This window comes from Platalea leucorodia (assembly GCF_965183815.1).
Source record: "Platalea leucorodia genome assembly, chromosome: 8".
Classification (NCBI taxonomy): Eukaryota; Metazoa; Chordata; class Aves; order Pelecaniformes; family Threskiornithidae; genus Platalea; species Platalea leucorodia.
The window spans coordinates 42,805,412-42,832,743 of NC_138830.1; the positions used below are offsets into that span (position 1 = coordinate 42,805,412).

The following is a 27,332-nucleotide window of genomic DNA, read 5'->3' on the forward strand; positions in this document are numbered from 1 at the left end:
CTCCTAGATAGCAACCTGGTTTAGCTGGGTTTTGATAAGCACTCAGGATCATTCAGCCAGCAGTATGACTGTGGGAGATTTAAGAGTGAGCTGTACTACTGTTATCTTTATGCTTGGTGCAAGACATTTTCCTTTAAATACCTTTTCCTGCATTAGAAACCACCCCCAGCATTTCTCCTGGTAACAACATTTGTTAGTCCTTGCCAGTTCAAGCTGGATTTTGGCGAACTAACGGGTATCTCAGTCAGGTGGCTCCAAACAAATGTTCTCAATAGATAAAGCGATTCTGAAATAGTGTTGTATTTTTACCCTGCTTGAAAGGATTGACAGTACTCACATCTGCCTTGAGACAGTAACATATTCTGTTCTGTGTATATAAAAGATACGAGTTAACAGGAGACTCCTGGAGTTGTTAGAAGAAGAAGTGTTCAGTGCTCTCATCTTATGCTGGGATAATGTGTTGGATAGCATATGAGTAAGAAGCTAATATTCCTCGTTATGTTTCAGTTTCATAAAAATAGGGTTCAAGCAGCCACCATGTTCACACCTCTGATCAAAACTGTATATTCCACTCAGATGATGCTGTGATGGTAGGATTTCTTTTTAACTGAAATTCAAGGGTATCTGCACACATCTGCCCAAGATTTTTTCTTTAAATAAGCACGGTGTGTCCACATGCTTAATCAGATTTGGAGAACACTTCATACTTAACAACAAGAAAAAAAATTAAACCAAACAGTACCTATAATGTAGGCTTTTGGATTTTTGTTTAGTAGAATTTTAAGATGGGAAACATGTTCCTAGCTAAACAATTGCTCTTGGCATTTCTGTTTTGTAAAAAAAACACGCAACAGTAGTAATTTTAATGAGCAACTCCCTTCCCCAACCTATTGAGTCAAAAGTTCACAAATGTAACTTCCATCAAGGCACAAAATCATTTACTGACTCTTTCTTCCACCGCTTTCTTTACACGCTCCCCTTCCCCTTAAAAAAACAGTTGGTGTAACAATGTCTTCTATACCTGACATTAAATTTAATAGTCCAAAAAGTTGTAGCAGTATCTGAGATTGGTTCTATCTATTTTGAATTTAGTTAAATTAGATGAGCAGCACATTCTCAGCACATCTTTGTTCATTTTCTGCATTTGCCTTGAAGGGGAGGGGATGAGGGGAAAAAGCCACAGTAGTTTCATGCATACTTTTCAAGAAACTTTATGTGGAAGTCTTTCACTTTCTCCAGTAGGATCTTCAGCTTCTCTACTGGAGGAAGAATGGTCATTCTGAAAAACAATATTTAGAGGAAGAAAAAAACCAACTCACATTATCTTCAAAACAAACTACACTGTGATCTTTGCACAGATCTTGATTAATCTCAGCTAGTAATGTGTTAAGTTTAATATCTGTTTTGACATGATTCTCTTATTTTCTGCATTTATGCTGTAATTGAACTCTACTATTAAACTAGAGCAATTTGTTTCAACTGGTTAACATATAGGAATTGTTATTTTCTGTTGTGTGATAAAGAAGCTTATCAGTAAGAAATAACAGCAACTCAGTTTCCATTTTTGGGGTAGTTATGCCAAATTAGACTCAGTTTTTTGAGCTCTAGGGGCAGGCAGCTATGAGTAAATGTGCATTTCTTTTGGAACTGAAAACTTAATTCAGAAGCATTAAAACAATGCAACGTCCCACACTGCAGTTTTTAGTCCCTTTTTTCCTTCTGCATAATCTGAAAATCGCGTTGAGTATGTATGCAAGACTGTATGCGAGAACTACAGAACAAAATGTTTTTCCCACACTGGTACAGGAATAGACTCACACTAGATTTTTCTTGGAGTTGCATGCACCCAGATATCTAGCCCAGCTATCTGTGTTGCAGAACTATCATGGCTAAAGGTACCCTCTGTTATGTTGCTTCAGACCAAACAAGACTAAATTCCATGATAATTTCTAGCTATCAGTGGCTCAGCTGGAGTAAAGTGCTGTTTGTTGGAAGCAAGAGCAATAGAGTTTATGTTCACAGTTTTGGTATTAGAAGATTTAGTCCAACATCTTGTTTCGGTAAAGTGATGAGTTATTCAGCATGTTTAAAGAGCAGATTTATAGGGAAGATCCTGCATCTTTCACGCCGTGTGGAAACACTGTTTAATCCCCCCTCGCCCCAGACGAAAGCAAGGCAATGCCTCACCCAACTTTAAGGTTAGAGTATAAGCTATTAATTATTATTGTTTGCATTTGTGGAGAAGGCATTTCAAATGTCAATGTATAAAAATAGAATAAAACTATGTCAGCAAGCTGCAAAAACACTGTAAAAACCTGAATAGCTCATCTAGCAGATCAGGTCTTTGACCTAGCTGTCTGTCCACAGAAAATGTCCCATAGGAAGTGAGACAACATAAACTGAAATAAAAATCCTTATATTTAATCAGAAGAGAAAGTACTGGGATGGTACTTAGCTTATTGCAGTTCATTTGATTTTAAACAAACAGAAACGGTACCTGAAATGGTAGCTTCCTTCTCTTTGGCCGAATCCACTTCCAGGTACAACACATATTCCGGTCTCTTCCAGAAGTTTCATGCAATAGAACATATCGGGTGCCATTTTATGAGCCTAAGGGAATGGATGCTTTGGAATTATTGAAGTCAAAATATTCCAAATACATAGAATTTCATGATTGCTTTTCTTCCTGAAACGTTATCTTACATTATTAGTTTCTTATTCTATTTACTAAAGATGAAGAACAATTGCTAATGGGGCAGTTCACACTGTGAATTAAATAACAGTACTTCATGGAGGAACAAGGCTGAAGAATCTACACAAAACACTTGCTTCAAAAGAAAGGTTTTAGATATTTTTGTTTTTCTCCTTGACTTGCTTGTAACTTTTTGTCAGAAGTCTCAAAATCGTACTTACAAAAATCTAAGCCACTGACATCTGACAAGATGAAATTAATTTGAGAGCTGTGTGTTCCAGTTCCACTGGCAGTTACTATTTTTTTCCCTTGAATTATCTGCCAACTAGAAAGTCCCCTGATTAATAACTATGGAAGTTCTTAAATACATGCAGGTTATATGCCTAATCAAATAATCAGCTGAAAAACAGCCCTATTTTTGTCCTCAGCTATGTAGATAAAATTCCCTTTAAAAAGTGAATATTACACATAGCTAATAGAGCTCTGGTTAGGAACAAAAAGTAATATAGCTTACTGACCCAAATACAAAAAGGTATTGTACAGAAGTAAAATTTGTAAGGAAACCTCCCTCCCTCTTTCGCACGCTTGCTGAGTGGGGCTTCTTCTGCAGGGTCAGTAGCACACTGCCATTCACAATCCCCATCACACGTGCTGGCCTACCTAACCCGGGCACGGGCAGCAATTTGGAATTTGCACAGGTCCAGCTACTTGCCCACCCTATGACTTAATCTATTTAACACTAATGATGTCCTTGGGTAACATTCTCAACCTGGAAGCCTTACCGCTGTGATGAAATGCTCTGTTTTGTTTTCCTCTCTTAAAATAAAGGTCATGTTATATTTAAGATCATACGTAGTCAATGAAGTAGTGCTTTTGTAACTACATGAGCTTACTCTATCTCTGGAATAAAAATTCATCATTAGAAGTGGCAGGCACAAGTGTGTGAAGGCTGAAATGGATTGGGGTAAAAATGACTGACTGACCTTTGCTTCCTCAATGGCTTTGGAAGGAATAAAGATCCGTGGGAAAGCATACATAGCTCCTTGAAGTGGATTGCAGTGAATTCCTGGTACCTTGTTAAACATGTCTTCTGTTAATTTGGCTTTTTTGGCAAGATTGTTCAAAACAGACTCCTTCTCCTGTTTAAAAGGAAGGTGTTCAGTTTGACATATTTGAAGTGGCAATAAAAACACCAGAGAAAACTCTGATGCTTCTAGAAGTCTTCCCTGAATTAAGCACTTTTAGGGCTTTGCTGAGCTATTAGAGGAAATGATGTTTCTAATTCCAGGCACGCAAAGACAGTGATACAAAAAGGCATTAGCAGGATACAACTGCAAAGTGTTGTAGATAGACAATAACCTGCAGAAGTCTCTATCTCCATGCCCTCTTCTTACATGCTTCCTTCTGAGCATCCACTCTTGGCTATTTTTAGAGACCATGTTAGCTGAACCTTTGATCTGACTCAATACTGTAATTTCTTAAGCCAGATTCAGTTTCATTTTTACAAGTGAGAAACTATATGTATACTTTAATACAGAATACCATGTTGTTCAGTATATAGAGGCACTGGATGCCTGAGAACAAGGCTGATGTTATAACTGTGTTTGAACTTACATTCCTGTTTAGATTTGAGTAAAATCAAATCTTATTTAGTAATTCTTTTGTCATGCTAAACACAGGAGAAATGTTGAATTTATCAGCAAGAAAGCTGAGTTGATAATGCCTTCTTAGCTTTTTTTGGCTCCTAAACAAAGGAACCGTAAAAGGAATAAAAAATATTTTTAAAGGTAGTCATATTGAGTTAATTTAAAATACCCTGCATAGTTCTGTAAATTGGTGTTATTACAGGATTGTCCAAAAAGAAAGAAAAGAAGTCTGGTCTCTGTGCATATTTTGAGTTCACAATACTTAGGACAGGTTTAGGAAATGCACGAAAGAACAAGCACGTTATTGCTGACCTTTATGAACTGTGAATAAGATTCTTCTCCAGGTATTGGAGGATTCACTACAATATCCATTGCTGCTTGTCCTGAGACTGGAGGACAAAGGCGAACAGAAAGCAGCTTAACAAGCTGTCCTTTAATTTCTGGGTGCAAGTTAATGACCTCCATGTAACCTCCTCTGTAGCCACATCTGTGATTAAAGTGAACAGAAAAGATCGGTTAACCTGAAGTGTATACATACTGGAAAAGCAATGAAAATAACTGCAGAAGTGGACAGACAATTAATGAGGATCTTACAATATGTAACATACAGGTTGTTGAAACAGCTGCTATACTGATAATGTTTTAAGATGGAACTAAATGATATGTCATTAAGCCCTAGTATCCCATACAGAGAAGATTGTGTACACGCAGCTTCCCTGTTAGGCAAGTTAACGATTAACTTGGATTGTTTGCTCTTCAGAACAAGAGCATATGGCTGTAGCAGCGTTCATTTAATCAGAAAATTCTTTTTCTTCCATCTCTTCCTCCCCAAAACAACCCAACCCAAACATTTGTAATATCAAACGTCCCAGTGATTCTTGAGCTGTTCCCTTGAATGTTGGAGACCGTATTTTCCTTTATCACAAGTCTGGTTTAGGACTGTAGGATTTCACCTTTGTGGAACTGAGGCATTAAGTATCTGAAATAAATACACTTATTATTTGGTACTTTGAAAACCACTGAGCTAATCCATTACTCTGTGCTTTAAACGCTTGTTTTCCTTTTCTTAAGAGTTTTTAGTTAAAATTAATAGAAGACAGTGGATTACCTTCAGGTCACTAACATGAAACGGCTGTCCAACCAGATTAATGAGGAAGATGAAATAAAAAAAAACTAAAGCAGACTTACTCGCCCATGTATCCCTTAGAGGTGGAGTGAAAAGAGGCCAGCTCAACATTGTTATAGTACTCGGGTCCCATCTCATACAGAATCTTTTTGAAAGAATGAAACTGGCATCCTTCAGAGTACACATTGTCCTGGTAAACCTGAACAGTCAGAAGACATTAATGTGCTCTGTTCCCCCAACTAAGGATAAAAGATGGCCTTTTAGAGCGCCAGATCTGAACTGAAGTAACAGTGGTAACACTCAAAACTTAAAGCCATTAGAAGACACAAGGTTCTTTGTTAAGTAACCGTTACTGTAATGATACATTTTGTCTCATGTGGCCATACTTAATAGTTTAGCCTTTGGAAGAACAGCGAGCTTCTTTGTATAATTTAACCTTTACTTGTATGTTTAAATTGATTTTCCTTCTGTTTCTTTCATTTGAAGTGGTCTGAGTATCACACAGCTTTTTAGGTCAGTTCCAGCAAAGTTCCTCCTTGTGTCTCCTTGCTTGTGTCCCCTACACTTTCTCTCTAGTTAAAATCCAGATCAAGCCACCTCTCATATTAATCCTCTGATATTAAGAATCTTGCATGTTTGTTCATGTCTTAATATGATAACAGAGAATCTGTTCTCTGTACTTAAAAAATACCAATACCACACATGGAACAAAATCATGCCTCGTGTAATCTTAGCTGTGCTTTTGAGAGAACAGAATATTCCATTACCTCATCAGCCAGAAGAAAAAGTTTCTCTTCCCAAGCAAAGTGTATCACATCTTCAATGCACTTTCTGTTTTGCACCTGTCCTATAGTTTGATTTTTAAAGCAAGAAGAAAGTTAGTGGAGCATATATATACAAATCTTTTTGCCCAGACCTAGTTAGACTACTAGCTTTTCAATAAGATATCCCTCTTTCTCAGAAAAGTGCTATTGAATTTTAGAATTCAATTCACTAAATGTGAAATTAAGGAACAATTTTGGAGGAATTATGGTTCAAGGTAACTTAGTCCATCTCAAGCAAAGGAAGAGATACAGTAATCAATCAATAACTTATTAAGAGAACTCTGTGTATAACTGATCATTTGAAATACTCACATGATGGTTAAGTGCGAGCTAGCTTCTCACTAATCAACCTCAGCTACTCAAAAACCTAAATTCTTCTGAGGGAGGCAGCAGTTGCCACTGAGTTCAGAGTGTATCTGTAGTCATTGCCTCTCAGAGGCAAGAGGCTACAGGCCACGTCAGAGACAAGATCTTTGATGCAGACCAAAAGTGACTGAAAGTCATTCCCCAAGTCTGCAAAAGTTTAGTGGAAGCAGTGGCTTCAAATGGGATCCAGTGAAGTGAACCTGCTCCTTCCTCTCTTCCCAAATCCCTGGAGTTCCATGATACTGAAAATAACTTTCTAAAAGTATGACATACCGTCATACTTAGAGCACTGATCTCTAGAATTCAGCTTTACATATTTGATATGTATTTAGGATTTGCCTGCAACATCAAATGAATGAAAGAGTTAAAAAAAAATTGGGCTTAAAACCCATCCATTAAACAAAATTGCTATAGACCTGTGGGATTTCCGGGGTTGATGATGCAGAGGACTTTTGGATTGCAATATGCCTTAGCTTCATTCAAGGAACGGCGAAGTTCATTCACATCTAGAGCCCAGCAATTTTCTTCATCCAAATAGTAGTTCACCTGGATAGCATCTAGTTCAGATATGGCTGCTGAATATAAGGGATATTGTGGTATAGGGATCATCACTCCTGTTCGGGATTTTCCACCTCCTGAGACCAAGATCTTTAAAATTGTCTGGGGAAAAAGTAGAAATTAAAAAAAAAAAAAAAAAGTCATACAACAGAATTAATAGTATACTCTAGAATAAGTTATTGATCTTCCTTCTTAAAAAATCTAGAGTTAAGGTAGATTTCTATTCTAGAAGCATACAGTCATTGTGTCATATCAAAGGGCATTTATTTATTTCAAATTAAGTAACTTGGTGAGTGAGGATGGTCTAACTCAGCTTAATGGAATTCCTCTGCATGTCATGGCTTCTAAAGATCATGTCTGATCAACTGCAAAATTTCGGAAAAACATTCTGAGCACAAGGCCAGAGGGAAAGCTGCAAACAGGAATATCAAGATCATGATTTTTCTACTGTACCCAGTTGTAAGCAAAGAAGCCTCAGCTAGTTGTTGCTTGTTGCCTTCCACTCATTTGATCTCACTAAACACAAGAGGCCAGTAATAAAACCAGAAATCAGAACTGGGGCCTGTGGAGGTTCTCCATTGGAACAGAGACACCCATTTTAGCTTAGGAGCAATTGTGGCAAGGTGGGAACAAAGCTAGAGACTTGCATTATGGTTTCATTTTCAGATAATAGAAGAGACCAAAAGTCTGCGTGTCTTGGGATGGAAGTCTAATGTATCATATGTAGTTTATGCCCAGAAGATACAGACAGAAATGTAATGCTTGTGCTAAGGTCAGTCCAGAGGATTCACCTGTGCCCAACAGCTGTGTGTCTCTGTGTGTCTATGTGTAGGCTTTTAACATGTGAATTAAATAAAAGAGTGCATTTGGTGCAGGAAGTGGAGAGATTTCTTGCCTTTATAATCAAGGGAGAACTCTGAAGTACAGGTGCAATCAAAGCAGGCATCCTTATCAACATGTAATTGATAGTGTAAACCCAAAAATCTCTCTTCAGATATTACAGTGGTATCCTTTAAGTTTCTCGTTGGTTCTAGAACAAAATCTGCCTTTCAGTGCCTCTCATCGCATACTAACTCAGCTGCTAAGCTAATGACTTATAATCAACATAATTTTGTACCCACCACTAGTTTAAAAATACCAAGCATCCAAAATGTACAATCAGGACCAAATGCAAATTTAAAAACTCTTTAACACCCTCTGTCCCTCAAGTTATGAAACAATACTTGCTTCATCCTTGGAAGTGCCAAATAATGAGACTCATTGTACTGCTGACTTTTCATCACTGGTGAAATCAAATAAGCACGCTACATATTTGATATGCTATGCTACCATTCCTGACAAGCTGCCAGTATAACACTTGGCATCGTAAACTCTAGAAAGCCAATTCACAAAAGACATCTGGAGAACTGTTCGTGTCAGAACATTGTCATTCTGAACTCTGCCACTAGGTGTCATTTAAAAAAACACTTTTACAAACAAGCTATAAAAGGCTGCCTTAATAAAAGCGAAGAACTGCTGGCTGTTGTAATATCAGTAAATGTGTCTGTGTAAAGGAAAAATCTAATACAGTTATTCTGGTCTTAATTGAGGACCATCTTTGAACCTTAGTTGAAGCCAAAACCTGAAGTCTTTCCCAAAGAAGCTGGCTACTGAAATAGATCTTTGGGATTTTCACTGGCATTAATCTGCACTAGCAGAGAGTTTATGAGGAAGAAGAGCTGCTGAGAATTCTCACCTCCGAGGTCATTCCCTCTTCTCTCTGCCGCTGATTCATACCCTCTAATCTTCAGTGCTTATGCATCTTAACCACTGAGGACACCATTATTTAGTCTGAATAGTCTGAATCTCCTAAATTTATATTTAGGCACCTATGTAGTTTATAATACCTTTACAAAAGGTACAAGTTAATGTATATTAAGAGACTTTGTCTCCATGCGCCTGTTTCTTAGCTGGCATCTTACATCCTCATAATTGGTTGTATTGGATATCCACTTAATGTGACTTCAGTGTCTGTTAAATCAAACTCACAGGAGATGTTCAACAGACATCTGTATTTCCAAAGGTAACTGATAAATTATAGTTTACACCAAGAAGAGACAGGTTTAATTTTAACACTTACAGCAATACCATCACTTGCCCCAGTGGTAAGATATATGTTATCTGGATCTGCAGGAACCCCTCCATCTCTTCTTTCAATATATGAAGCAACATCTTCACGGATGCAATTTATACCTTGACTAGCACTGTAAGATCCTGTGAAAAATAGAGAATGAGGTGAGAATTGAGTACAATGAACATCAGATTTTCTGTTTGCTAGCAAAACTCCTGAGCTAGTATTGCATGAAGTAGTTTGTATATATGAGACCTTTGCATCCCCAGGATTGTTGTTTTTTTTTTCAAGGAGTAGGAAAGGGGTTTGGCTTGTTCATAGAGAAAAAGAATTCATTTGGAATTAGAAAAATACAGTAAGTATCGCTAAAATACAAAAATAATATACTGGATTGGTAAAAAGTAGGATTTAAAGGCTACTTTGCAAACTGGGATGGCAATCCCGTTTTGACTATCTCCCAGTTGCTTTCTTTATATTGAAAACCACTTCAGAATGTCAGCCAATACCTATTTAAGTAATGGAACAAGGAACAGAGGTAGCATATGCGATAGAAAGGAAAATAACTTCTTCAAATCCGTGACAAAAATAAGATTTCTATTTGCAATATGAAAATAATATCATACCATTTTCTCCCACAGTCTGAAACCCAAAAAATCCTGAACTGCTTCTCTCTCCCCCCACAGCATCTCCCACAACTGCTTTTCCATTACTTGTAGCAGAAACATCTCGGATCACCCAAATCTATAAGCCTTGTGCAGTTTACAGAGCACAACTAATAATCTTAAATAAACTAAGATGTTAGATGCCTGTGTGCGTCATTGCTGAGCATGTGCAACAAATAGAGAGTAGAAATAAGCCTAAGCCAAGGAGAGGAATGGATTCAAGCTATGAAGCCTAAGACTGATCGACAATGAAGTGACAAGTGTACATCTAATTTAGAACACTGTCATGAATCTGCAGAATCTTCTTTGCTTGTTGGGTGGAGTGGAAGAATTGGGCCTGACGTAACTCCCATCACTCAGTTATATGCTAGTCGTCTGCCTGATAATACTTCTGTGAAAGCATAATTTACAAAGACAAAGAACCTTTGCAAGTACTGCACAATTGCGTGTGCCAAAGTGGTAGTTCAGGGCACAACATTCCCTGATGTCCTAAATGTTTACTTTTACAGGACTAAAAGTTATATTGGGTCTATACGTGGGTCTTTGACCACAGCTAGGAAGCTGCTGTTAAAGTAGGAGAACAAACCTAAGCTGTCATTCTGTCTTGTGCTTCATCGAGGGCTGAGTCCCATGACTCAGTGAGGACCTGAATTCAATTCACAGGTCTACACTTAATTGCACTCAATTGATAGCTTTGACTAGAACCCATCTGTTTGCACTGTGGGATACAAATAAATAAATCCAACCAAAAAAGCTGCATATGCATACATTAGATATTTTTATAGATAGGAGAGGGGTACATTTCTTAACTGCCTGGAAAGCTATGACAGTTATCCCACATGTAAAGTAAATGATGTCAAAGGAATCCCAGAGTATTTGAACACAACAGAAGTTGAGGACATATCTGAGCCTTCATACATGGTCTGGGAGTAACAAGACTCAATACTGTGAGTAGGGTTTTGCCAAATGAACGTTCATAGGAAGTGAGGTTATTCTAGTTCATATCCAGAGGTCAACACATTCATATTAACTTTGCAATTAATACATTTAAATAGGCCAGTATAGATGTGGGTACAACGCTTCAAATAGCTTGACCATATGTAGTGAAGCCACTTCTGTGTTGGATTGACAAATTTTTTGAAAATAAGATTTTATGAGAACACAACACAGCACTTAAAGCCACATGGAGTGATCAGTTTTTGACCTTTGCTTTTTCCCAAGAAAGCCAATTTCTCCTCAGCCCTGAAGAGAACAGCAGTAAGTTGTCAGACTACCAACAAAGTGATAGGAGTAACTTCCATTCAGCTGCACATCCACTTGCCTCAGAGTGCATGTTTATGGAGTGCTGTACAGAGGCCATGAGCAACTGAGGCCAAGAAAAGGGGCTGATACATGATCCTGGAGACAGGGAGGGTGGAGAGAAGGTATAAACTAGTACAGCAGATCAGTAAGCTCTACGGTGGTTTTAGTTTTCAAGAATTTAGAGAGACAGTTGTTCTTGGTACATATCATACCAGGAAAAAAATCATTTAGACTCCAGTTACTTAGAGAACTTAAATTTATCCACTGAAATTAAAAGGGTGTATTGAGAATGATCATCTTACTTGAATATTGCAGCTGTTTCAGGCCTACTTCCTCAGTGTCTACTGAGCTAATGCAAATTACTTGAAATATGTGATCTTCTGCTGAAAAGGGGATTTTGTACAGATTCAAGATATTTCTGAAATATCATGCAAGGCTGAATTCCTTTCATTTCACTCCAGCATGGGGCCAGGACACAGCATTCTGAAAACTCTTACCGTGTCCCTGAATGTGAAAATCACTACAAAGAAAGATTGAGGCAAAATTCAAATGTATCCCCAGTATCTTTTACATGACAACTACTACTATGTGGATTAATTGTTCCAAAGTAAGCCAGGAAGGGAATTAATGGAGCTAGAGTAACTTCTCAGATTTGATAAATGTATTTTTGATGCTCTACATATAGAAACAAAACCAATGCAAAAAATATGAAGATAAAATACATTCTGTACTAGACTCCATTGTTAGGATAGTCCAAGGCTGAAATACTGCTAACGTAACCACTATTTAGGTTTTGTTTATTTTATTAAGTTTCACAGAACCTACTCTCAAAATATCCCTGTGCAAATAGGCACCGCAATCACAAAGATTAAGAAATATGCCAATTACTCTAACATGTACTGTGAAATGTCACTGTTAGCCTACCTGAAAGAAGGTAATTAAGTGTGCCAGATTCTTTGCTGTACCCAGCAGCTGTAACACTATTTGCAGAGCAGAAATTCTAGTGGCATTTCCCAGGTCCAAGTAGGCAGTACAGTTGCTAGATGATAAAGAATTTCTCTCTTCCATTTCCTCTCGACTGAATATGCAAAGTTTGTACTTATTTATGTGTGTATTATACATATACTCTTGCAGGAACAGTGGTTGAAGAACAGAGTTTTTTAGTTCTTTCAAGGGTTATTTTACCTTAAATAGGGCTTTGACATCTTCAGTTAAAACTATCTTGTTTAAGTAAAAAGCTACCTCCTTTCAGCTATGTAGCTTTCCCTTTGCAGAGCGTTACTGCTTTGGTACCTGAGTTTCTGATACCCAAGTTCATATCGTGACAAACATACTTGGACTGATGGTTCAAAATTAAGATACAGGACTGTGAACTGGATCAGCTGAGATGGATGTATATTGTTTGCTGATACCATCATTACAGGAACAGTAGATTCCCTTGCAGAGAAACATCTAGAGATGATAAAATTGTAAACAGCCCCACCTAGACTTAGCAGGAGATATAGCTGTCAGAGCCCAGGATTAACAGATGTCATAAGAACAGTAACAAAGCTCCACTAGTACTCTCTGCCACTTACTTTTCTAATACAAAAAAGCTCAGCATTCTGTTTAGGGTTATGCCTAGATGTTATTGTGGTGAGGGCTCTGTAACTGTATAACCCTCATCTTGTCCTCTTCTGGGACAAGTCTCATCAAAAATTTGCACTGTTAGTCACTGCTTATCAGTAGGCCACACCGTGAACCCTCCCCCTCTCATTTTGCCCTCGGCCATCTCCCATTTGACTTGTAATCATATAAAACACAATTAAGAAATTTCAGCACTACAGATATTGAAACTACCTTTGTTGATTCTAATACCAACAGGAGCAACTGCAACAGATGCTTACCTAAGCTGTTTCCTCCACAACCCTGCAAGATCCGTCTGGCTCGCTTTTTGGCATCTTCTGGAAAACTTGGGCTGTCCAACAGGTTTGGGTATGTACACAGTGCCACTACCTAGAGTGCCAAGAAAAAGTAAATCGGCTACTTCTCAATGGTTATTTTAAGTTGGTAATATTACTGTTAACTTTCCTTGGAAATGAACATCACTAGCTAATTTAAACCAAAGGTTATTGATGAAGAGTTTGTAGTTGTTTTTTTAAGGGTAGTGCTTACAGAAGTGAAGAAGTCTTACCGGGTTCCAAGTTCTATTGATAAAAACAGTTATAGAATTATTAACTATTTGTATTACAGACAGTGAAGATTGGAGTGCAAGTGAGCTATGCATAGTGCAAACATGGTAAAACACAGTTAATTATTCATATGTTCTCTCTAAACAGCTCTATCCTCCACTCTTGTGTGTTACTAGCCCACTTTATTGACAAGAAATCAAGAGTTTAAATATGGAGCAGAACTGGGAAATATGACTAAATTTTGAAGTCCCAGTTGCATGTTCTAATAATCCTTCCCAAAAATAACTTATAGTTATTACTAATTTGAATCTGTGGGAAATATTTAATTAAAAAAGGAGTGGTGATATAGAACATAGTAAAAGTAGAAACATGACCTAGCAGAATTAAGTTTATGAAGGAATGTAAGACACACAGAATCTAGAGGTCTTGCTTGAGATCAGCTTAATTTGTTCCAGTCCTCTCTCATTTTTATGCTTACATGGTGTAATATGGATAGGCTGTTGTCGTCTTGTGGGACAATGACTAAAGAATTAATCCATGTGTGTACACAGTCACGGGGAGAAAGGATTTCCCATTTACCCAGTATTTTCTTTAATAACATTGGATCTGAATAATTTGTAAGAAGCTCTGGTCTTCCTAGTTTGCTGACAGCTTACTGTATAGCTCAATTTTATAATCTCATCACCTGGACCCCCAGTTTGATAACAGCCTCAGTTTGTCCTGGAACCCTCTGAATTTACATTATTATAGACTGAGGATTTTACATGTGTGTGTAAGGGATGCTCAGTAAATAGCGTAATACCAGTTTTAAACCTTGCTTGTGTTTTAAGAAGAATATACAAATGAAGATTCTGTACTAGTCTTTCCTAAAAGTTAACCTACCAGTTAGCTTGCCCAGAGGTAAAATGTGAAAAATCAGCAACAGTGCAACTACTTGCACCCAACTGCTTGCAGATCTTAAAGTATACCGTCAGATGAAGAAAGGCATTTACTTTTTTCTTTGAAGACAACCACTTTCTTTTTTGAAGTGCATTATTGATAATGAATGTGCTGACTGATAACATAGGAGAAGTGGCAGGAATAAGTATGGATGGGGAATGATCTGAAAAGTAAGGAAAGCTACTGTGTCAAAAGAGGAAACTCAGCAAGCAAGGTATAGGACTTTTTGTCTCAGAAATCAAAATTTGTAATTCTTTATGAAAGAACTATTTTAAGTCTAAGTGCATCTACGGATAATAATACACACATCAGACAGATTTTAAGGCATTCTTGGTAATCTACTAAAAATTCAAGAATAATATTTTATAACATTCTTACCTGACGGAGGAAGGTGATTGGCCTCTGTCCCATTGCATGTGCATCTCCAATGTTGGCTTTAATTACTTCAGTAAAAGGTTTTTTGATTCCCTAAAAAGAGATAATTCACAATGTATTGTTAGGGCTGTGGTAAATGATAAAGAATTCCTCTTTTTTTGGTGTCTGTCATATGGCTGTAACTAAACAGTGCCTAATCTCAGAACAGATAGTGTTTAATGTAAAGCTTAATGCATTTCTTATACAATACTGCCAGTAAATCTTAAATGCTTTACAGAAATGATGCCGACTGTGACACATTTTTAAATGATAGGCTGGCTTTTTTTTCTGTTGGCTACAAGTAAGAGATTGGTTTGCCTGGAAACTACACATTGAAGTAGAAAAGATGAAAAAAAGGCATTTTGAATTGGCAGTAATAGAGCAATTTGTTTGATACACCTAAGGGAGGGATGGATCAGTCAAAAAGCTAAAAAGATTTGAGGACATTTGAGAAATCCACCAACAGAAGAAACCTCAAGACCTTTAGTATTTTTCAGAGTAAAAAGAGTAAAGATACTGCTCGCTTATTTATTTTCTATTTAGATTAAATATTCATTGTGTGATGACCCCACTTTTCCATATACAGATGTTTTACAAAGTATATCATAGTGAGGCTCTATATGATAAACAGCAGAAGTGCTAAATAATCACCATGAATATTTAAAAGCTTCCTAATCTCTGAAATCTGAACAGCCAGCCATTTTTCCTGTGAGGAACTGAATACATCATGAGAACAGAGGGAAAACAGTTGATGAATGTTGATTAGCAATCACAGCTCTTTAAAAAGCAAAATAAAATAAGGGAAAAAAAAGGCAAGGAACGGACTGATAGAAAAAAATACGATTGATTTAAATAAAAAAGATTAACTGAAAGTCAAGGCCAACATTACAAGAAGAATGAGGTAGGCAAGAACAAATTTATAGCTTTTCTAATGTATACTTAAGTATGAGAGATAGTAGGGAGGCCTTCTAACAGATACAGAATTTTCATGTGGGCTAATGAACTGCAAAATTAGACCTATTAGTTTTCTGTACAGAATTACATATAACAACCTGCTCTGGCTGTGGACTGAACTCACAAAGCCTCTTCCTGGCCCATGTATTTACAGCAAGTTATTGGCTTTGGATATAGAATATGTGGCTGGCAAGCCTTAACTAATTTTTGCTTTCCTACCATGGGTTATGTGTTGGAATTCAATGACAGACCAGAACCCAGATGTGCAAAGATAACAATGACCAAAATATTAGTAGTCACCAGGGTTACAAATTGCCAGGTATGCCAAGATTTGGAGGTTTACAGCTGCGTAATGTGGCTGAAAGGTTATGTGATAACGTGATTCAAATCCCGACTACAGATCCAGTCCATCATATAACTGATAGCATTTAGTTTTTTCTTTTGAAATTAAATAGGTAGTTAGAAATGGCATTGAAACAAGATAGTGGGACTTATGTGATCCTGACTTAAAAGGGTCAATTTTATGTGGCCCTAAATCTAGCAGCAATTGAAAAAAATGTTCACTTAAAATAATTGAAAGTGACACACTGATTCCATCAAGTCATTTGCTTTTATGTTTGCTGATCTAAGTGAGTGCCTAAATGAGAGTTGTATTTCAACTTTAAATAAAGAATTAGGAATAGGGATGCCAGATAAAGATTATAGGTATCTGAGGCTGAAGTTTAGCAATTTATGAGAAATGCAAACAGTTAGAAATAGGTTCTCTTCAAACTATCTGGCATCCACTGATTGATAGCACAACATTGTTTCATTCTAATTTACAAATAAGCAGGAAAAGAAAGATACGTGTAGAAGGAGAACAAGTTCAGTTTGCATGCAATTATGAAAAATTCCCACAGATTTTGGTTGCATTTGGTCCTTACAGCAAACTGAATCAGTCTCACTAGATTTGCACAGTAATACAAATTGGTGAAAGAATAAGGGATTCCTTAAGTTAGGCAGTGTAAAAAAACATAGCAGTTCTCAGGAACAAGATGAAACACAAATACCCTGTTTTACCAGATTAAAAACAGAACAAACAAAACCCCTAACAACATAAATATGTTATGTTAGACAAATTAGATGTTTTTTGCACACAAATACTATTGTGATCTGCAATAAAAAATAGTTGCTTCTTTGGTTAGTGAAATGCTGAAAGGTACCCTGCATTTCATAATGTACCTTTGGAGTTTTTATAGTGGTACAGCCTTTACAACAAAGGTAACAGATCTTTTTGGAGTCTGTGTCAGGTTTATTGTAAATAATGTTGTAGCTGTTTAGCACTGATACCATCCAGATCTCTGCTAGAGCCAAACTCAGTGTTTATGCCATCACTGCCTTTGGGCATCAACTGCAAGTATATAATCATCACCTATTCCATAAACCCCACACTACCTTTGCTACTAAAATGATCGATCTGGAGAAAATAGGAAAACATACATAACAATTATCTTACTGTAGAATCCTGGTAGAGAAGGAACAGTTAGGTTTTCTGTGTTGTACACCCTGTTCCCACATACCTGCTCAAAGGCCTGTGGTCCTCTTGACTAACTTGTATTTCTTGGTCTCAGCTACAAGAGCTGTTGGCCTTCCATGTCTTTCAAGAGAGAGATGCTTTTAAATAACTGGGGCCTTTGCCTTCCCTGACAATGAGTTAGTATCAGCAATTGTTTAGAACTGTCTTCACAACATTCACTGTATCCCCTCCTAGTGAAATCTACAAAAAAACCTATTATGACTACCTAGTTTTCTTCTCATCTTTTTCTATTACTTAGTTTCCAGTCTTTTTATGGAAAGAAGGAATATCAGAAGTTGTTCAGATTTAGTTTTGATTCCTCCAGAACACAAAGCCCCATCTTAGCGTTTCAGAAAGAACGAACAGGAAACAGTAACAGGCAAGAACAAGTGTCGAATGCTAATGAGTCAAAGTTTCAAAGCAAGAATATCAGAAGCTGGCATCGAGGGAAGTCTAGACAGTGCCTATGACTCTGCAGATGAGTTCAAGGTGGAATTCTACTTAAATCCTTAAGACAGAGTGGCATTAGTCACTGGTTACTTGTGGCAAGGTTTCTCCTGCGGTGATGGCACTGGTGTGCATGGCTATCCAAGAGAAGATTAATGTCAAATACTTTTTGGAAAGTCTATGAAAAGATCTGTATGAAAGGAGGAAGTGTGAATGTGATGTTGATAACCTCAACATCAGGTTGCAGAACAGCAGGAAAAGTGCTGCAACAGGACATAGTTTGTTAGGGCAAGATTTATTTCACTGCCAAAGGCTAAGCAGTCTTTGACCGTGTCAGCAACATGCCTGTGCTGAGACAATTTAAGTCCCTGGCAAGCCAAGGAACATACAGGGGGATCAGAAGGTAGGCCATTGGAATTGGTTTGCTTTCTTCTAGTGATAGAGAGCTGCCCCCCCCCCCCCCCCCCTTCTCTCTCTCATTCTCTCTCTCTCATGCTCTCATTCCCCCCCCCCCCATGTTTTCTCCCATATTCTCTCTCTCTCAGTACGGGCAGGCTTTCAAGGTGTGTTCTAGAGGCAGTCTGACTGGATTGTAACTGGCCTCTGCCAGCAGGCAGAGATTTGGAAAAGTGAAGCTTGCAGAACAGGAGCTCTAATAACAAACTTGGGAGCAGTAAGTACCATATTGATACTCATGTCTACTGAAGAAGGTATGAACCACATCAAGGAGGAAAACCAATCCCCAACCCTACAAAACAACCACTGCTACAGCCTTCTGCCTTTGGTGGCACCTCATACTGTCCTAACAACGTGATTCATCTTCATCTTGGGAACAAAGCCAATCTTCTGCCATTCTTTTGAAATTGTTAGCAAAGGGACTAATTGTAGTAGCCATTTTTGAAACTGAAGAAGCCATCTTGCACTTGCAAATTCAGATGTAAAGCAGGAAATATAAAAATGTGTTCTTTTTTTTCAGTTGCTGTCTTCTTGATATGAAAGGATTTTAATGGAATAAAGGAATCTTCTCAGATTTGGAATGAGCTCTTTGGAAATTATTTCCATCATCAGTTACTTCTGTCACTCTCCTCTTCTCAGAGGAAATACAGTCTTTTAAGAGACCAGGTGAAAAGCCTCTAAAACCTGAAGCAGGTCAGGCAGGATTATTCTAACAACTGTATCAGTGTTCTAAGTATCACACAAAGTTGGGAGAAGGGATTTTCATATGTGAACCAGAATTCATTGGTGCAGAGTCAATAAAAATCTTTATGTAGTTAAGCAGGTTTGTAGAAGCTTCCTCTTCCCCTAGACATCCCCATGGTCTCAAGAAACCCGGCAGGTAAGGAGTACAGTATGAAATGATGAGCTGTTTCTCAAGGAGAGAGTCACCATGCAAGAAGTGTTGGGAGAATTATTTAATGAAAGAAACAATATGATGCCAGAACATACACTACCCCAAAGAACTGACATGAAGGCAGTGCACTGCCAGGAGCTGGTTTGTCTCAGGGGTGTTAGTATGCCTGGAGGTTCCCTCTACGATGGCACCATCTAAGAATGCTGGCAAATTGCAAAATAACACTGTGGCCTATAGAGTAAAGAAGGGTGCAAACTGACCTACAGCTGTCTTTGCTAAAGTCTTCAGCAAATTTCAAAGGAAAACCCTCAGTCTGTAGAGAGGCATGTGTGATTTGGATTTGTTAATGGCGATAGGAAAGAATTGAAAAGGGTTCCCTTGAGGAGGCCATGAAAATGTGAGGTGCTTTTAATCCCAGAAGAGCAACATGGTATTTCAGCTATTTCTGAATTTCAGAATTTGTCCACTCCTGACTGCTCCTCATTGTTTCATTTCCATTGCCTTTGCTTTGTGCCTCCTCTTGATTGTTACCAGGCAATAAAATCACACTATGAAACATTGTACTACTTCCTTAGCACAAGCCAAGTCTGTTTTTGCTGTGACTTGCACAAGCAAGCTGTATAATAAGAGAGCTGGCAAACCCAAACATTTCAGCATAGTTGAGATCTATGCTGTAGTAGCCAAGTTGCTTGCTTGCCTTTTTTTTTTTCCCCTTTCTCAAAGGGCCAAGAAAGCACTACCCAGAGGCCCTTAACTAATAGAGACTTGAAGGCCTGAATTAGCATTCCAATCTTTTTATTAAAACAGCTCACAGCAGAAAAATAAACCTGACCTGCTTACCACAGAGTAAGGCTTTGAGTTTGTGTTATGCATGTGTAATTCAAGCTGACACGAACTGTTGTTGGAAGGAAGGAGAAGGTGAATTCTGGACTTTGACTTGAAACGGCAGTGATGACTTGCATGCCCCCTAATATCAGATGAAGACATCAGTGGGGCTGACCATTAATTGGCAGATCTGATTGAGGGATTACAGAACAGGAATTATCCTCAAGTTACTTTTGCCTTGTACATTGTTCAAAGTGCATTTGCATTCAGAAATTTTGCCTATATGAATAAAGCCCTAGATTTTAATGTGACTGTAAATGACAGAATTAAAATAATGCTCATTAGGAGGAGATTAGACATTAGGACCCTCTTAACTTGAAGACCTATTGGAAAAGGGCTATTTTGGAATGGATTTTGCTACTTTGCTTTCTTGCTTACAAGAACAGATCAAATAACTGGATCTTGTGGACTGTGTGCTTCTGAACGTATGATTTTGGTAATTGTACTCTTAAAACTGATTTTCTTTCATCTTCATCTGCAGTAGTTTTCCCCCTGTTAAAAAAAATGGGTTTTACTACAGATTCGCTCCTGTATGCAACATGTACAGGCAACTGAAGAACAGCAGTTCTGTCTGAATGAGGTCAAATGCTCTTGCCTGGAAGATACTTTCTTAGTGTGCACACAGTCACGTATTCAAAGCAGAAAATTATAGGATGGTAATTTAAGCTCAACATCTTTCATTACTGGGTGTACCAGTCAATCTTGTATCTTTTTCTTGGGATGTCAAATTATATTTCTGCATGTCATCATCTAAACTGTGTTTTATCTTTCCACAACTCCCAGGGACACAGTCAACTCATATTTACAATTAAGCCTGGATTCTAAGTCAGAATTTTTTCTATTCAATTTAAAAGCCTGAAGAATTAGTAAAAAAAAAAAAAAAAAGCTCTACAGTCTTTTAACCAAAATACTTTAGCAGAAGCCGCCTGAGATTATAGCTACATAGGTAAAAGGGATTTCGGTAGTTTTATTATCTAAACAGAAGATAACAGAAACTGGAGAGAGTGAACCAGTGACTTGAAGAATAAACATGCAGCAGGAGCCTATTTGCAGTAGTTATGCAAATGAAAAACACAGGCACAGGAGATGAGTGTACAACCCTTTTACTGTAAAAGTAAGTCGGGCTACAGTGGCTGTTCAGAAAAAAATGGGCTTCAATGTGTAGAGTCCGTGTATTGCCATTAAAGGCACATAGTTTCAGACCCAGCGGTGGAATATGCTAACCACCTGCGCTGATCGGAAGGAACTTCCTACATGCTACCCGTGTATCTCTGCATGCCATCCTTCTACCCCTTTCTGCCCTACAATTCTGTTTCAGTAACTTAAGTTTAGAACAGGGACCGAATGTTGTGTGACTTCCACTAAGCCAGGCACAGTTTCCAATGTGAGATGAGTTGACTTGTGGATCCTAAAATGCTGTTTAATATGCAAATGCTTTGCAAGTCTGCGTAAGCCAGCTTAACCTGACATAGAACTTGACATTATGTAAAACCTAAGCAGGAAATGGGGGGAAAAGGAGAGTGTAAGTGGAGAGAGATGTCAGAGGAACAGATAGGAAGGGACTTTCCATAACAAGGTCAGTTAAAATTAGCATGAATGCAAAGTAACAAATCAGGTATATGTGCTGCCTATGTAAAGATAAAGCTAGCTTGTTATTACTGATTAAGTAAAGAGAAGGGCTCTGTCCAGAGATTACATTATTCTTGCATTGAATTCATGTTCAGGCTAAGATTTCTAGTCTGAAGTGTAATTAAAGTCAATACTTGATATGGTGGCCATCTGTTAGCAAGTCAAAAAAAGGGGGCGGGGGGGGATAGAAAAAAGATCTTATTTGTTTGACTTCTATTGAGAGTATAATCATTTATTAAAATATGCCTGTGCTCTAGCTTGCTTTAAAAAGTTTCCAGAAACACCAAGGAAAATGGCTGAAGTCCGTTCTTTCTCCATGTCTCACCTTAGTAAGCCAGAATCAGCTGATTATTACCATTAGCAAAGGGGAAGAGAAATCAGGTTTTCACTTTTGAAGCATGATGCAATTTCAAAATTAGAAAAAAAATATTCAGAGAAGTGATTCAAGTAAGTGATTTGGTATAAAGATTTCCAGCTGGAAAGACTTAACGTAGATCAAAACCTTGATTTTCCACCTAGCTGAACACAGGTCACAGGCCAACAAAACTTACAAAGTCCAAGTACAGCATGCCCCATCTGTACTCCTGAGCAATCAGTCTTATTCTGCTTTAATAGAGTATTCTGACTTGTCACTTATGTTGGCTTAATCCTGAGCACGTTAGCTGAAATTAATGCCTCATTTTTATTTACTTTTTTAAAGAACTATCCCTTAAATTGCCTAGTCGGAGACTTCTCAAGTAACATTTTAGTCCTTATTTCTATGTGCACTGTGGAGTTACAGCTCCTGTTGTAATCATTTGCAGTTAATATACAAAAGAAACAAGTGCCAGATAGAATAACAGAGGAACTGCTATTCAGAATCTGAGACAACAGAACAAAACTCAAGGAAGACAAAAGCTTACACTGTGCAAACAGCTTTGAGTAGCTATTTTATAGTCTGCGTAACAAGCTGTTTAAGTTACGCAAGTATGAAGTCTAACTCAATTGAATCAAGTTTAAAGAGGGAGAGCCTCTATTGCATCTGATTAGACAATGCCTGCATTTAAGATGCTTTGAGTTTAGGAACAAATGACCCAAAGGCATCTCGGCAGAACAGGGCAAATGCAGATTTACTAGTGGGTATATATCACTGCCTCACCTCTGCCTGCTCCCGCTACTCCCAGCCAGTGCAGCGCTTCCATGTCATACTGTGGCGTCCATGCTTTCGTGCTTGTGCAAAGCTCCTTCCCCGTCACATGTAGTAGAGTTGCTACGGGGCAACCCTTTTGCTGCCAATGAAGAGTAATCATGGCTCTAGTGATGCTGAGGGGCCTCACCTTTCTCTGACAACCACTTCAGCCTCTTGTCTTTTATCGGGCAGTGCTAATTCTGCTGGCAGCGATTGACCTAACCCTGTGAGCTAAAGTTGAGAGGCATGAAAAAAGCAGTTGCCCAGTTTTAATTAAAAGTAAACAAAGAAGTGCCATTGACCTGTGATCACACAGAAGTCAATTCTGGACCAAAAAATAGACATTTAGAAAACCTATACTATTTCAGTTATAAGGAACCTAGGTACTACTCAAGGCTGTATACTGTACCAGTTTGATTAAACGATAGAAGGAATAACAGTATTTTTCTCAGAAAGGCAAAGAGGAATGAATAACTTGAGGAGTGCAGAGGAAAATAAAGTCTTTCAGCTGCTTCCTTAAGTTGATTAGTGTTCTCTGCAGATACGTTGTCTCAACTTTTGCAGTAATACTGTCCTCCATCCCTGCCAACAGGGAGGTTTTTGTTTGCTTCCATCACCTTAGAGCAGTCACATGTCTATGAATGCTGGTAGCCATTGATAATTCAATTCAGTGAGACTAGTTCAAGGAAAAAACTTTTAAATGGAAAATGCCACGTAAGTGGGCACAAAACTGCTGTAACCATCTTTTAATAAAGCAATTGGCAATGACTTGCTCTTGCATTTTTTAAAAAGCGCACAGAAGATTATTCCTCTGCCAGTGACTCAGCTTGTAATGGAAGTTGGGAGGAGTTAGCAAAGATCATATTATATTTGTTTTGTCAAGTAATATCTCCTGCCCTGTGATATTTATTAACTCAAAACCAAACATACTCAGTGAGAACACCGGAGGATTTTATACTCTGGAAAATGTACCTACTAGGGAACCTAGTTGCATAAACACAACGACACCTTTATAAACAAGTTTTAAGGCAAAAATCGAAACAAATATTCTGAAATGAAATCTCCATCACCAATGTGAAGTTTTTAAGTAGAATTCTAAAAAAGCTGTTTTTAATAATTACTGAGTTAGCCATAAGTAATTGATGTATGTAATACACAGTGAGCTGAAAACATGCTTCACCTTCTAAAACAAGAGGAAGCAAGTAACACAAAGACCAAAGAATTAAAATAATCTCTTCTCGTTAGCATTGCTATTGCACTGGGTTTGTTCAAAGCACTTCACATATACTAATCAAATTGGTCTTGCAGTACCTATAATAACATATTAGCAAGACTTTCTGAAGCACTGAAGGCAGGGAAGAATATTTGAAATCACAGACAAATAACTATGCCAGATGCTTTATTCAAAACAAAAATAAGCGAGTCCTCGTGCTGACAGGGCAAGCTGTGATGTGAACGGTACCCGCAGAAAGCCACGCCTGAATCGCTAAGGGTTTGGGTTTATTTTTTTCAATGCTAAGTCTTAATATTAAAGATAAGGAGTAAGATAAAAATATGAAGAACAAAATGTAAGCACTGACTGATTGGGATGCTTTATTTAGTACATTTTGGCTCAGAGCCTCGGGAGTATCTTGTGTCGGGCTTTATTGCCTGATCCTCCTAAAAGCGCTAACCACCTAAAACTTTGGGTAGCGTTACCGAGCTCTGAAGGCTTGTCCTCAAGCACCTCCACTTGTGCAGCTAAAAAAAATAAAAGAGAAGCACGGCGCCGGTGGTCTCCGGGGAGAGCCCGAGTCCCTGCGGGCAGCCGGAGGCCGGGCGGGCCGGCGGAGCCGGGCCCGGGGCAGCCGCTCCGTCTCAGGGGGCGGCGGGCTCCAGGCGCCTCCCTGCCCCGGCGCAGGCGGTTCTCTCTAAACCCGGAGGGGATGTTTCAAACGCTCTGTCAGGATGATGAAAGCTGGTCAGTTCGTGTGGCACAAAGGACATGGGATTGCAGCAAGGGGTCAAAGTGGCTGAAGAAATGTAAACACCGCTTTATGGGGGTATACTGTATTTGCCTTACGCAAGCGGTGACAGGAGATAAACAGTAGCCCGAGGAGGGGTTTCTTTGCTTTGCGCCCCTCCCGTGTGAAGGGGCGCGACTGAGGGGCGTCCCGCAGCGCAGCGGGGCCGGGGCCGGCGGCGGCCCGGGGCGGGCAAGCGGGGTCGGGAGGCGGCTGCGCGCCCCTGCCCGGCCCCCCGCGGGGAGAGCGCGTCCGGCCGCCGCTTCGGCCGCAGCAGGGATGGGGGGAAGCTGCTCGTGGTCCACGAGTTTGTAACTTGGTACAAGGCATGGCCCTGGCGCTCCCAGCGCCGCCGCCCCCCTGCCTCCCCCGGCCGCCCGCCTTCTACAGGGTCGCGTCTCAGCCCCGGGGCTGTCAGCGGCCCCGCCGGCCCCACCGCCTGCCACGTCGGCCCCACCGCCGGCTGCGGCCCTGCCGAGCCCCCCGACGCCCCAATCAGGAGCGGCGGCGGCGGAGGAGTGCCCCGGGGGCAGGGCCAGTGCGGGCGGCGGCGGCGGGCACGCCGCGGGAGCGGGCGGCGCCGAGCGGGGCGGCGCGGCGGGGAGTCCCCTGCCCTGCCCTGCCCTGCCCCGCACCCCGGCCGCCCCTGCCTCACCTTCCGCAGCTCCTTCTCGATCTCGCCGGCTTTAAGGACGATGGGGCCCCGCACTGCGTATTCCACCGCCTTCACTTGGGGGTTCATGGACTCCAGCGTCAGGATCTTCTCCCTGCTCGCCTTCTCGTTGATCTTCACCGCGGAGGCCTTGGCAGCGCTGCTCCAGCGCACCGTCCCCTCCCGCGCCGGCCGCGGGAGCCGGGGACAGGGCGGCTGCCGCCCCGCCGCCAGCGAAGCCGCGCAGCGCGAAGCCATGTCTTCCCTTCCGCTTCGGCAGACCCCCGGCCCTTTGCAGCCCAGGCGTGCCGCAGCTTGCTTGGCAACCAAGACAAATCGATGCATGCTCTTTCAGGTAGTTCCCAAAGCGAGATTAAGGATGCTAGTGCTGAGGATCGGTGTATTTTGTAATCAGGACCGGGAGCTAGTGAGAGGCACACGAGCAAGAGATGCAGTCAGAAGAGACGCCGAAGAGCTGGCACCGTTACGCGTACATGCTCGATCCTCCCGTGTCCAGATCCTGCAAACTTAATTGCAATGGATACAACTGATGTTGCAGTGTTGCGATGCCACCAGAGGAGCAATAGATCCCACCATTGCATCAGAATAGCGTCGCTGGCCCCTCTCCCCAACAGAAGGGCCCGCGCTAGTGCTCCGGAGCGGTCCCGGGGGAACCCATCCTTCCTCCGCCAGCGCCAGCAGCCGCCCCGGCCAGCGCCGACCCCGGCCCCGGGGCGTGCGAAGGTGCGGAGCGCACCAGCCAGACTGCCGGGCGCGCTGCCTGGCGGGTCTTGTAGTTCCGGCAGCCCTCGGCTGCGCCTGCCCACAGCATCAGGTGATGGGCAGGGAACTACCGCACCCACAGGCCCCCGGCCCGCCCCGCGGGGTCCCGCATTGTCTGCCGCCGGCTGCGGGCGGGGGCGCGCCCCCGCTGCCGGAGATGCCGGGGGAGCCGGGGAGGGGGCAAACCCAGGGGCGTTTCCTAAGGGCATGGCAAAGCCAAGTGTTCTCGGTGCAAGCCCCGGAGCGGGGCCGGGGCCGCAGCCCCGGCGGGCGGGGAGCTCGTCGCTGCCGCTGCCGCTCCCGCTGCGCGGGCGGCGGCGGGTTCCGCCGTGCCGCCGCCCGCCCGCGGCAGAGAGCGCTCCCTTTGTCTGGGTTTGTTTTTCTGCTCTGCGGTTTGAGAAACGCGGCGTTGCCCCCGCTGATTCCCCTCTGTCCGTTGGGCAAAGCCGCCTCCTGCTCGCCTTTCCCAGCCCGGCGGTGGCGTGAGAAAGGCAGCGTGAGGTTCAGCCTGCAGCCGCGGGGTCTGCGGACGGGTCACCTGTTGCTGGGCTGCTGGAGAGCGAGGCGGGGGCAGAGCTGGGGCCGCCAGGCTGGACGCCAGCAGCCTCATCCCTCACGCTGTCACCCTGCCAGGGGAGCATTTTCTCCTGATCCTTCCCTCCCGCAGGAACAAGTCGGTCCTCTTCCACAGTTTCCTCATTGTTTCCAGATGATGAAAATGTTTTTATCTCTCGGGTTCAGTTCAGCTTTCATAGCAAATGACTGGAGATCTGCCACGAAATAAAACAGCAGCAGAATTCAGGGGAGAGAGAGGTAAACGCTCTCTCCTTCTTGCAGCCTCTGGGGAGGAGAAGGCCCATTTTACCCGTCCTGGGTGCCCAGAAGAGACTCCTTGTTTGTGGTTAGAGAGTGGAATAAGGGATCATTCACTCAGGAATATTCCTATGACCTAATGTTACCTCCCTGAGTAAGAGCCTGGACTGTAAATCGGGCTTATTTGTGAATTGTTTTTGTAGAACCTTCTTTTTACTTTCTCTTTCTCCACTGACTTAGAGAGAATATAGAAAACCAGCTTCCTATTTTAGGTACCTAAAT

The 27,332-nt window shown here is 40.8% G+C and overlaps 2 protein-coding genes across 3 annotated transcripts in view; one reads left to right on the forward strand and one right to left on the reverse strand.

Annotated features, from left to right (window-relative positions):
- Positions 1 to 27,332, forward strand: part of LOC309594375 (UPF0547 protein C16orf87) — a 54,227-nt gene that overhangs the window by 3,500 nt on the left and 23,395 nt on the right. Inside the window, exon 3 of one of the 2 annotated variants that reach the window (XM_082320061.1) lies at positions 13,150 to 13,260. The gene's annotated coding sequence lies outside the window, so the exon portion shown is untranslated. Of the gene's footprint in view, positions 1 to 13,149; positions 13,261 to 27,332 lie in introns of those variants that run through there. The other variant, XM_082320060.1, reaches the window with a different exon arrangement.
- Positions 209 to 26,158, reverse strand: GPT2 (glutamic--pyruvic transaminase 2). The gene is made up of 11 exons (XM_082320062.1): positions 25,458 to 26,158; positions 14,775 to 14,864; positions 13,173 to 13,281; positions 9,332 to 9,465; positions 7,071 to 7,314; positions 6,232 to 6,311; positions 5,527 to 5,663; positions 4,651 to 4,825; positions 3,676 to 3,831; positions 2,498 to 2,610; positions 209 to 1,279 (listed from the first exon to the last, which is right to left on the reverse strand). The coding sequence occupies exons 1-11, from the start codon at positions 25,797 to 25,799 to the stop codon at positions 1,189 to 1,191; spliced, it is 1,671 nt and encodes a 556-aa protein (XP_082176188.1). The 5' UTR covers positions 25,800 to 26,158; the 3' UTR covers positions 209 to 1,188.

What these genes read in the sequence shown, in the direction of transcription:
- GPT2 (XM_082320062.1), bottom strand. Translation starts at nt 25,799, where the DNA reads ATGCATCGATTTGTCTTGGTTGCCAAGCAAGCTGCGGCACGCCTGGGC. An exon ending in TCGAGAAGGAGCTGCGGAAG is followed by an intron (nt 14,865 to 25,457) that starts GTGAGGCAGGGG and finishes ATCTCTTTTTAG; the next exon opens with GGAATCAAAAAACCTTTTAC. An exon ending in GAAGGAAGCTACCATTTCAG is followed by an intron (nt 1,280 to 2,497) that starts GTACCGTTTCTG and finishes ATTGTTTTTCAG; the next exon opens with AATGACCATTCTTCCTCCAG.